This window comes from Triticum dicoccoides, chromosome 3B (genome assembly GCF_002162155.2).
Source record: "Triticum dicoccoides isolate Atlit2015 ecotype Zavitan chromosome 3B, WEW_v2.0, whole genome shotgun sequence".
NCBI classification, from domain to species: Eukaryota; Viridiplantae; Streptophyta; class Magnoliopsida; order Poales; family Poaceae; genus Triticum; species Triticum dicoccoides.
In genome coordinates this window covers 757,434,844-757,446,823 of record NC_041385.1, presented here as the reverse complement: position 1 = coordinate 757,446,823, position 11,980 = coordinate 757,434,844, and the positions used below count along the sequence as shown (strand labels likewise).

The window sequence follows — 11,980 nt, the reverse complement described above, 5'->3', positions numbered from 1 at the left end:
ATAGGAAGAAAAGGATCATCAACAAAGAGGACAAAGTCAAATCAGGAAGCAGTTACTGGTTCCTCTAAAAATTCATTTTAGAAGACAAACTGTGGGAAGAAAAAAGATACTAACTGAAGAACGCAGGATGGAACTGAACAAAATGACACTATTGTGCTGGTGATACTGACCATCCTTCAGAATTCAAGTTAATTTGCTGCAAATAACTACTATCACACATCTAGAATGGATAATATTGGTTCTGATAGTAGAATGTACGCTTGACATGTCTATTACGATATGGAACATGGGCTAGACCTTTCTTATTTTGCTTGCCGATGGCGTTAATGCAATTTGCTAACGCTAAAAGTGACCGATTAATGTTGGCTTCTCTGAGCTTCGGACCAAAATTATTCGTTCAGAAGCCCACACACTGCTCAAAATATTATGTTTTGCAGTTTACTTTTGCTGACAGGGTGAAAAGAAAACAACAGACCAAAAAGAATAGCTATTACCTGCCCGCAAGATCAACCAAGGCAAGATTTCCAGGAAGAACTTGACTACCATATCGTCCTTTCTCCTTGCGTTTTGCAGTAAAAAAGAGAGGAACAAACAATATTTTTCATGTGAGAATAATTTACAAAAATGAGGGGAGCTATGAATTGATAGTATCTGTAATTGTTTTTGTAGACTCACAATCTCAACATGTTAGACTGATATTCTATCAAATCAAACCATATTTGAATTTGGAGATATAAAAAAGAAGAAGACTCAGTTCGGTCGTCCACGTGAACGCCCCTGTGAGAAAGGGCTCTCATTCTTTCTCCAGGCAGTAAAACAAACTCAAAGTATACTATTTTCCAAACAAAAAGTTGGAAAGTACAGTAAGCAAATAAAGAAACATATGGAAGAAAGTGCTTTGCAAACAGAACTTCATTATCCTGACATCATTCTCAAGAAATAGTAATGCTCATTTTATGCAGTGTAAATTAGTACATAACTTTTTTTTCTTTGGAACAGATTTTTAGTTGAATATATCATTATTGCTTTTTCAAAATCTAATGAATAACTAACAACCTGAAACTCGACTGACTAAACTACTCGGGCATATGCTATCGCCAAATTGTGCATAAAGGGGCTTGTATAAATATTCAAAGCACATAATGGATTCAGAGTACAAAGCACGTATATAGACCATTAGTACCAGAAGAGTGTAACTAAATAAGTTTGATAATAATAATAAATAAAATAACACAGGTCCAGGCCATCGTACCATCATAAAAACATCACTTTCACTCTCTCTGCCACGAGGCGCCCGAGATGACTGTGCTGCTACATATTGTATACGAATATACCTTCATCGTTGGTGTATATTGGATCGGCGCTCCTTGCCCCTGTCATGATGTTACTATATATATATATATCAGATGCTTAGTTCTTACTGGAGCCCTAGCATGAGCGAAAGAGCATTAGTATTCTTAGTTATACTCATACAGCATGATATTTTTAACTGAACTAAGCATCCAACAGTGTATGAGCAACTAACCATGGAGTCAATCAAAACTACGTCGGGACGGAAACTACACATGTACCCCAAAAATCCAACTATCCATGTGAAATCGGAGAGAGGAAATTGTAACCACATGCATATAATTGAGCATGGAAAAAATATATGATCACATGCCTTTCTTCTCATACAAGCTGCATCTATATTGAAAATGTGAGAACATGCCTTTTTTCAAAAAAAGGGCAAGTTTCAGCATGGGCTCCATTAATCTGGACATCCACTTAAACAAAGCTAACCGGTATATTAGAGTTTGAGAATAGCCATGCACCATCCCATCGCAACATAAGCAATATATGCTTTTGATGGCCATGACATGTGGCATGCACCCTTTTGACAAACAAAATGACAGAAAAATATGTTGGATCTACTGTTAACTCGATTCGGTTTTGAAGGCAATGCTGGTTCATGCAAGAAGGACAAGCTGCAAGACTCTGGGCATGAACGAAAAATTGGCTAGTCGCGTAAGAAAAAGAAGGGAAAATTTTCTGTCCCAACTCCTATTTGTGATCACCTCACTATGGATGGATTCTTTTTCTGGACAGTGAGCACAACAGCAGCACACATTCTTTTTGGGCTTTATCAGTTCATAAGAAGACAAAAGATTTTTGATGAAGGCAATGATGCTCGACGAACATTCACTTGGAATAATGAACTAATACATGTTAGTAATTTTCTTTATATTGACACCTGGTTAGTATCCTGGTTCGTTAAACTGGCATTTGCTGGACTGAAAGGAAACCACATCATCTTTGTTTTTGTTAGGTAGGGTCTTGTTTACTCTCTAAGCACCCTAAATAAATGGCACAGGTATATAATAGTTTCTTTGATGTGTTAATTTTGAAACAATCAAAACTCAAAAGCTTCATTAAACTTGTTTTAGCCTAGTTAACATTAACTCGCTAGGTTTGGATCACTGGTCTTTTTCCTATGAATGTTCCCATGATCTGTTTTAGCGTTTGTTTCTTTTTGTAAAGAACAATGAATGTATACATGCTAGTAATTAACCTGTAAAATCGTGTACTACATCGGCAATAATCTAATGATCCAACAGCAACCGAATACCAAGTTTTCTCATAAATAAAAATAGCTCTTGCATAATACCTTCAAAGCACAATCCTGATGTAACTACATGCTAGTAATTAACCTGTAAAATCATGTACTACATCGGCAATAATCTAATGATCCAACAGCAACCGAAATACCAAGTTTTCTCATAAATAAAAATAGCTCTTGCATAATACCTTCAAAGCACAATCCTGGTGTAACTCACAAACCAATCAAGCCCATAACATTGGCAACCCCTCATGTCCGGTGAATGTACCCATTCAATATTCCAATTATCAATCCCCATCCTGCAAGAAACAACAATAATATCACTCCGCAACTTGCTTGGATTTTCATTGGACCATTCACAATTCCGAATTCAGAAATGATGTGACTGGCATTTCCAAACAAAAAACCTAGTAGGAATGCATACCTACAATTTGCAAAGAGCAACAACAATTCAGAATCAAGGCCAAGAGAATCAACAACATATAGAAAGGAAGAACCATTTAAGCTCTACAATCTTGACTACAATGTGATCAATTGTTTGATCAATTACACCTACAACCTATAGGATGAATGGCTTATCCTCAACCTTTGTAGTTCTAAGCCAATCCAACTGAATAGTCATTACAACACATGGAAATTTGAAATGAATTACGAAAGCATTCTGGGCCTACTCCAAACCTCATGGACATAAATACTGATAATGACCAAGACAACACACAGTCGACTAATTTTAAGCAGCAAACAACACATGGTGGAATCAGAGTTCAACCTGTTCTTGTCCGATCTTCCCACAAACATTATTCTGCATTACTGAAATCAAAACAAACTACATCAATATATGAAGTAAATCTCTAGAAAATGAATGATCGAATAAATTTTCCTCTGTAAAGTAGTGCAGTAGCTGGATAGTAGATAAAGACACATTAGTATACAGGAAAAAGGATAGATAAAAAGACACATTAGTACACATAAAAAAGGATAGAGGAATGAAGTTCATGATAAATTGAAGCATGGGTATTCTGAATTAGTGTATCACCAAACAAAGTATTTTTCTATGTTTTTAAAGCGGTAAAGCGAAGCGAGGCGCTGGGGGGGGGGCCTCACTGCTTAAGCGGTAAAGCATAAAGCGAGGCGACGCTTTAGACTGATCTGAAGCTAATGGGCAGTAGGAATTTAGGATAGATAACCATAGTAAGATACTGATTCATAGACACAACAAACTAGACTAAAGTACTGGACTACTAGTCTACTACTAGAATAGCACTAAAACGTCCACATAATAGCAGCATAGCAAAAGGCTTGGCCAACTTTCTCATCTCTCAACTCTCAACTGTCATCTCCAAGTCTCAATAACCGTCATCAAACTCATCCATGGTGGCATTGGTGTTGTCTTCACCATCTTGGTCATCATTGGTTGGATCTTCATCATCATTGCTCACATCATCATCATCCTGCACATAGTCTGAATCCTCCTCCTCTTCATTGCGGCTGGGGTTACTTGAGTGTTGCTCTTGCTCCAAGTCCTCCTCTTCCCAATCTTCTTCAAGTAGTGTTGGACGTGTTGCTGTAGGTCTCTTGCGCTGTCTTTTAAACTGCACATGGACAGCTGAAGGCCCCCTTTGAAGTGTAGTACCTGTCCTCGGAAGATTGCGACCTTGAAGGTTCGCGGATGCACCAACAGCCACATCAACATCATCCCATGAGATGTCATCAGGACACCCACGAGCACCTTGAGGTAGTGGTATTGTTGGGTCAACCCACTCATTGCCCCAATCAAAATCCTCATACACCAAAGGGTCAAAGCTTGTGTCTCCTGCCTTCTCACGCCTCTTTTGAAACCTATGCATCATCTTGCGGTTATATGAAACAAAAACACAATCATTCAACCTTTTCCATTGCAGCCTGTTCCTTTTCTTCGTATGGATCTACAAACAACAGTAGAAAATGAGTAAATGGCTTGCTGTAAGTACCATTGGAAAGCACAAAGAGATTTCTTTACTCACAAATTCAAAGGTGCTCCAATTCCTCTCACACCCGGAAGATGATGCACAAAGGCTGACAATGCGTTTCGCAAATCTTTGTATCTCAATGGCCCGACCACCATATGAACACCACCATTCAACTAAAGTGATAAAAGGAAACAGTCAAATACATATGAACTTATGAAGAGTAATTATGCTGAAATCAACATGCTGCAATTAACAACTTACGAGGGCCCTTTTTCTCAATATTTTCAGTTGCCAACCCATTAGAAAAGACTCCTCGATGGTTCTCATAGAGCACAGCTTGTTGATCAATCTTGCTTCGTATATTGGCATCAAGCACCATTTTTGCAAGCACATCATTAAAGCAGCTCCTTAGCTCCCCAACTAAGGCATCGTCATTCCTCTTTACAATAGGGAAAAACTTTCCTGGGTTCAAATAAAGAGCAGCCCCATACAATGGATGATTCATTTGAGTCTCCCAACGGTTCTCAACAATGCCCAATATCTTCTTGAGCAAAGGTTGCTTATTTTGTTGGGGGAAGCTTTGATTGATCCTCTCCTTTGCATAAAGCATTAGTGCTGTAATCTCTGGCATGGCAGGCTTCTCATCACCATCCGCTACCCTAAGCACTCGAAGAAGCGGTGTTGAAGCTTTAAGGCAATCCTCAATTGAATGCCACCACTCAGCTGAGAGCACAATGTCTTGCACATTCAATCCAGCTTGTGTTTTTGCCACTTTGCTTCCAACCCATGCGGCACATGTAAACATACTCCTCAATGCTACCTTGTGATTGAGCAAACTCTTTAGTGTGAGGAAGGCTGTGGCAAAACGAGTGGCTGCGGGTCTCACAAGATCTAGCCCTTTTGTCATCTTCCTCATTAGACTAAGAATTCTTCCATGCCTATAGATGAAAGTTGTGACACGTCTAGCCCGTGCAATAGGCTTCTTGAATGCCTTCAACTTTCCTATGTCTTCCAGCATTAGATCCAAGCAATGACATGCACAAGGGCTCCAATATAGTGTAGGGAATCTCAACTCTAGAAGGTGGCCTGCTGCCTTGTAGTTGGCACCATTGTCGGTGACAACTTGCACAACATTTTCTTTCCCAATTTCTATAATTCTCTTCTCCAGCAGATCAGCAATCATTTGAGCACTGTGTGATTCACTTGAGGCATCAATAGACTCCAAGAAAAAAGTGCCCTCCGGGCTGTTAACAAGGAAGTTGATCAAATGGCGTCCCCTCTTATCTGACCATCCATCCGACAAGAGTGTGCATCCATATTGTTTCCATGCTGCCTCATGTTGCTTCCTCAAAGTATTAGTTTCCTTGACACAAGCATTAAGCAATGGCTCTCTCAGCTCATAGGCACTAGGAGGCTTGTACCCTGAACCATATTGACAAGAGGCTTCAATTGCAATCTCAAACTGTCTACTACTTGCAGCATTAAATGGAATGCCACACTCATAGAAGAACAAGGCCCACTGGATATTCACATATTCCCTCTCTTCTTTAGTCTTTGTGCTGGACTCCATGGTGCTTTGAGAACACCCAGAACGTCTTTCATCTACAAGCTCCTCAGGTGTTCTTCGCAGCATGGCAACAATTGGCTTTGAATTGTTGTTGGAAGCAACAGTAGACTTGCCTCTTCCTTGCATCTTGGCAACAAATGCTCTCTTGTTCCTCTTGGCTGCCGTCCCTGAGCTTGGCTTGGTAATGGGGACATCTGTTCCATCTTGATTCACCTCCACAACCTCATTATTGTTGTCATCATCATCTACTCCCTTGTTCCTCCTGTTTTGCTCCAAATATGCTGCCATCTCTCTCCTGATTTCAGTGGTAGCCTTAGGACAGCCAATCGCATCTCCACCACAGCCAGCAAGATGCTCCTTGTGCCTCTTGATTCCTCCAATAGTTACCTTGCCGCAAAGATTGCATACAACAGATTCCCGACTGGGAGGGTTGTGCCAATATCCATACTTCCATCCCGGATCATTTGACCGGCGTGGCTTCCTTGCTGGATCTTTCATTGGATCGTAGACATCCTCATCCCCATTAGCCCCTTCATTTGCAGCCATTTGCCTGCAGCAAACCAAGTACTCTTAAACAACTAGTGAGTAGTGAGGCAGTGAGCACTGAGCACATCATTAGCCATTAAACTAATCAGCATGCATGGCAGATCAGTAGCCATTAGCCCATTAGTCCATTATTCTAATCAGCATGACACATCATCATCTTGCTTTATTCTAATCCACTAGTGAGCACATCATGCATCAGGAGCCATAAGCTATTATTCTAATCCATCCACTAAGTAGGAAGCAACTGCCCAACCACTATAAGAGAGGCAGCAGCAGCACCTAACAGCAAGGGTAGGAGCCATACCTTGTGGTGTGCCAGAGGAGGAGGGGAGGAGCTGCAGCCGGAGACGAGGAGGGGGAGGAGTTGTGGCCGGAGAGGAGGAAGCTGGTCCAGATCTGGAGAGGGGGCTGCTGCTAGAGGAGAGAGGAGAGAGCCAGAGGAGTGGTGGGGGAGGAGCAGGAGCTGCACGTTTTGGTCCCTCTTTTCCCTCCTCTTACTATTCACATGTGAGCCCAGTTTCCCGCCCTTTTGTTCCTGCCCAGACCAGCTTTCCCGCCTAAAAACTGTGTTCCCCTGCCTGGCATGTCTAAAGCGTCCTGTATGTGCTAAAGCGCCCTCGAGGACGCCTAAGCGGACGTTTCAGACGCTCTAAACTCTAAAGCGGACGCCTTAGACACAGAGCTAAAGCGACTTGGACGCCTTGAGCCTCGAGGGCGCTCTGACGCTAAGCGACGCTTTAGCGACGCTTTACAAACAGAGGTATTTTTCACATAAATAAAAATGTCCAGAAGTTAAAAAAACAGCCCTGTTGCGAGTGTTTACTGATTCACGGTATCGATGCCTAATTAGTTGCCACCAAGAATAGGCTAAATCATATAGTCCCAACCAAACCATCAAGCGGTCTCTGACAAAAGAGCACCTCAAATTCTGAACAATAAGCATTAAGCAGGTTAAAAACTTCTGAAGGGAAAACAATTATAGAAACCGACTCCAATTGATTGATAAGTTTTAAGAATACAACCATCTAGTTGACACAATGACAACAGGAACGACCGCTCATCTTGACACGAACGTCACATGGACTTTCACAATCTAACAGTGAAAGGAAATAGGTCAAGGTATCGAGTAGAAGAGGAAAAAGGCATCGATACCGCCACTGACCTCCACATGCAGATCCATGGCCCTCTATCCTCACAACATAATGCCAAGCATATCACATCTGCCTCCTCTATCTCTGTTTACCGTCCTCTACAGAGAGAAACCACTTCCCTTCCCCTATGTCAAGTAATATGATCATTACAAATAGGATCAGAACGGGACTTGAAACTTCAGTGGTTGGAGAAGGTGAAGAGAAAGGGAATTATACCAGACACTGACCTTCTGGGAGCTAGATCAGCAAACGGTCTAAAGGGTCGCAGTTAAGGGACGATGCTAACGGCGACAACAACCATGGGTGCTTGTTCCCATGGAACCTCTCTTCAGCTGTTGCTAGGGAGTCTCATGGAGTAGCAGGCTGAGCAGCTCATCCTGGACGGCAGCAACAGCGCCGTGGACGACTCGACCAAACAGCGAACATGTCGCCACCCACCGATCCAGCTGCGAGACGAAGAAGGAATCAGGAACATGTAAGTGAAAATAATGTGGTTATCCCTGGAGCCATATGAATAATCTAAGTGAAATAGGAGATAGTCTGTGATTAGCATATGCTTAAATAAAACATCCTCGATAAAAAAAACAAAGCAGCAATAGTTTATGTTATAAGTTTAGGCACATTAGTTTTCTATCATGATTTGTCCAATGGAAGCAATGTGGCATTTAAACCTATTCATGGTAGCGATCGTCGTCTCCTAATAAGGTGCCAGACAATCAGGAAAACCTACAATATTGAAGGTTAAACTTTCTGTCATATTCCTCTAAATTTAATCCAATGTCATTATCATTTTGATATATTCGGTTATTTTATAATTTAGAGCCGACGATGCTTAAGATCCAACCACAAAAAAGGAGGACTTGGCCTGACTTGAACTATCTGCTAGGCAGCCGTTGTCTACCACCACCTCAAATAATGATAGTAAGCATGTTAATTGGCGATTTTGAAAAGTCAGGATACTTCCACTAACCACATCTCCATCATTTTTTTTGGTCTGGCCGTGGCGTAGATCCATCCATGTTATACCTTTTCCATTTCCTTTTGAGTATTATATTTTGCCAGACAAAGCAAAGGCCATGCTTCATAGTAAAGCGCTAACAAAACAACAAAGAGAACCTAGCCAGACCTAAAGATCTTTCTTTGACAGCAAGGTACCAACAAAACAATAAAGACCAAAAAATCTCTTCTTTGGAATCTAGCAGAACTGAGGCTCCTCCACAAAAAGAAACAAATCAAAGAAGAATCTCTTCTTTGGAACCAAGTCAGACATGAATATCTCTCTTTGACAATAAGGTAATAAATAAACAATAAAGACCAAAAAATCTCTGAATGTGTGATCTAGCTAGACCTGAGGATCGTCCACAAGAATAAACTAAAAATCCTATGAGGCTAACAAATGACATTAATAAGAGCACAAGCAAACACAGGTCTGGAGGACTGAGAATAGAAGAAGAAAAGAGATCGACCTGCAGATTGGCGACTGCAGATGCAGCAGGACGAACCGACCAGAGCCACAAGCACCCGCAGCGGACCAACCTGCAAGGGAAAACAAGCAAATCAAGGATGACCTCCTGACAACCAGAAATGGGACGCTAAAAAACAAACAAGCACATGCAGATCAAGTGTTGCAGCAACAGATCCGACGCACATACAGCTAGAACAGAGGATCTGCAACCAACTCATTCTGAAACGAGTAAAGCATGGCGGCGGCAACAAAAAGAAAGTGGATCCAAGAGAAGATGCCACCTTAACTAGCGCGGCGGCGCACCGACGCCATCAAACCCACAGCCCACAATCCAATGACAGATTGCATAAGCAAGTCAGATAACCATGAGTGGTAACATAATGTACGGGCAAGTGATCGGTGACACACTAATAAGTAGGCAGTGGATCATGAATATTAAAAGATATTAAATTTTCCTTGCAGCAGGTAGCAACTAACATAGTATGCACTTGAACAACGCAGGCACATAGCAACATAGAAGTAAGGGGATACCTGCTGGCCACACTTTATATGATGGAGGGATAGTCATATCTTTGATTCCAGGGAAGAGTCTTCACACCAGAGAGAAGCAATATATGAGTCACATCTTCTTCTTCTTCTTCCCCGCAGCTCTAGAGGACTGCAACTCTGCCCTTGGGATCCAGCTCCCCCCGCAAATGAACAGACAGACACACGTAATCAAATCTCGAGCGGATGAACAGATAATCTGAGAGAGAGACCGTGGAAATGGGGGAAGTGGAAAGGGCACTCACCGCTGTCTTCTCACCATGGATCAGAGGCGACTCAGCATGGGTCGTCTTCTTCCCGAAGATGCACGAAGATGAGGAGGCCGAGGCGAGCTGGTGGCGGCCGGATTTGGTGGAGAGGCACTCAGTGGGTGCCTCGCGTCGCCCTACGCCTCTACCCCCGCCGCTTAGGGCCGTAGCCGTGCTCAACACCGCGCCGCCGCCCCCGGGCTCGAGCTCGACCACGGCCGCCGCCGAACAGGAGCAAACAAGGAGGTACTTCCCGGAGGCGAAGGAGTCGGCGGGCCGGCGGCCAGCGGTGCAGGGGGGCGAGGAAGAGAGGAAGAGCACGAGCTCTAGAAGGGGAAGGGGCCGGCGGCTAGCGTGCGAGGAGGGCGGGGAAGAGAGGAAGAGCACGAGCTCTGGAAGGGGTAGGGGCGGTGGCGGCTCCCCTCCGTGAACAGGAAGAGGGAGGATGACGATTGGGGAGAAACCCTATGGGCATTGGGCTTTTATACCCCATAGAGAAATTACGAAAATGCCCTCGGCGGGGACAAGAATCACACGCGGTGGCACATATATTTCATCGGGCGAGGTAACTGTTCATTGCTACAGGGTCCGGGTTTCGATCCGGCGGCCCAGATAGCTCAGGAGCTCGATCCGATGGCCAAAAATGCATCAAGAGATTCGATCCGACGGTCGAGAGTCCCTAATCGCTGAGAGAGCGCGGGAAGCACCGGATCCCTTATTTCTCGATAAGACGTTTTTTGACACGGCCACGAAATCTCTAAACATCTTACAAAATGTCACTGAGGGAGTCCGAGTACCTTTCACTTCGTTTCATGCACGTGCACATACATGTTACTTTTTTTCGAAGATATCAGATCTATTATAAATATTCACCGAAAATACAAAACATATCAAACATAATAAAAATTACATTGAGGTTTATGGACAACTGAACGACCATTGCCACCGTCAGAACAAGCCACCGATGCGCCGCTATTGTCGCTCCCATATCGGAGCCGGCCTAACCTTGTTGATGACAGTTGAGAAGTCTTCGTGCACGTGCCCCTAAGGGCCAGCTTTTGGGAGCCATAGTCGTCGCCATTGAATCCTTGAATCGATTTAAAGAACCTGACACCAAATCTCGTCGTGTTATATTTAGCAATAAACAACCTTTCTTTGAATTAGAATCCCACAATAAATTACTTTAAAAATATTCATACACAAACCTTAACCGTTAATAATAATATAACTGATAGATAATGGTACATTCCCTAATAAATAAGATAAGATAGATAATGCATATATATAATGAATGTCAGCGAAGAATAAGATACATAATGGTACATATGATGAAGAAAGAATTCCTTAGACACTGTTTTAAATTTCGTTTCCCTATTTAACATTGAAGAAATATTTCTTCCCTGTCTAACACCAACTTTAAATTTTGTTCCCAATATAACACTTCTACCATCAGTTGACCAAATGGTGCTAAATGACATATGAAATGACAAATTTACCCCTAGCACTAGAAGCGCCTAAGTCAGATCAAGGTCATTGTCATTGGCTTGACCCGGCACATAATCCCCTCGCCCATGAACATCGATGTTGGAATTAAACCCAATGTATGTGTCCGTTTCATGTACGTATACATGTGTATGCATTGAGTTTGTATAGGACTAGAGTTTGATACTAAATAGTGTTGGCAGCTGGTGTGTACTCGTATTGTTCGGGTGTGCGAATTTACGTGCGTGGGCAAGCTAGCTTAAGGAATCCAAGAGCTAGCTTGCTTGGTACGGGTGATGTCCAGAAGTAAGACACAGACTTATTCTGTTAAACGTGGACTCCACCCTTAAAAACGACACTAGAATAATGAAAAAGATTGAATAGATGTTTGAGGGCACAATTGCCATTTCATGTGCCATTAACAGGC

The 11,980-nt window shown here is 42.5% G+C and overlaps 1 protein-coding gene across 5 annotated transcripts; it reads right to left on the bottom strand.

The window, feature by feature from the left end:
* Nucleotides 1-10,510, bottom strand: LOC119278311. Of its 5 annotated transcripts, XR_005137691.1 has the most exons (9): nt 9,809-10,510; nt 9,279-9,348; nt 8,040-8,258; nt 7,824-7,937; nt 3,369-3,409; nt 2,788-2,898; nt 1,253-1,373; nt 495-559; nt 1-412 (listed from the first exon to the last, which is right to left on the bottom strand). XR_005137691.1 is itself a non-coding variant. In XM_037559674.1 (7 exons), exons 4-7 carry the CDS (start codon nt 7,829-7,831, stop codon nt 3,946-3,948), a joined length of 2,562 nt encoding a protein of 853 aa, XP_037415571.1. In that variant the 5' UTR covers nt 7,832-7,937; nt 8,029-8,258; nt 9,279-9,348; nt 9,809-10,510; the 3' UTR covers nt 3,651-3,945. The 5 variants fall into 5 exon arrangements, 2 of the variants coding, with proteins under 2 accessions (XP_037415571.1, XP_037415570.1); XM_037559674.1 differs by lacking the exons at nt 1-412; nt 495-559; nt 1,253-1,373; nt 2,788-2,898; nt 3,369-3,409 and adding exons at nt 3,651-4,524; nt 4,603-4,721; nt 4,810-6,665 and having other exon boundaries at nt 8,029-8,258; XM_037559673.1 differs by lacking the exons at nt 1-412; nt 495-559; nt 1,253-1,373; nt 2,788-2,898; nt 3,369-3,409 and adding exons at nt 3,651-4,524; nt 4,603-4,721; nt 4,810-6,665.
* Nucleotides 10,511-11,980: the final 1,470 nt, after the last annotated feature.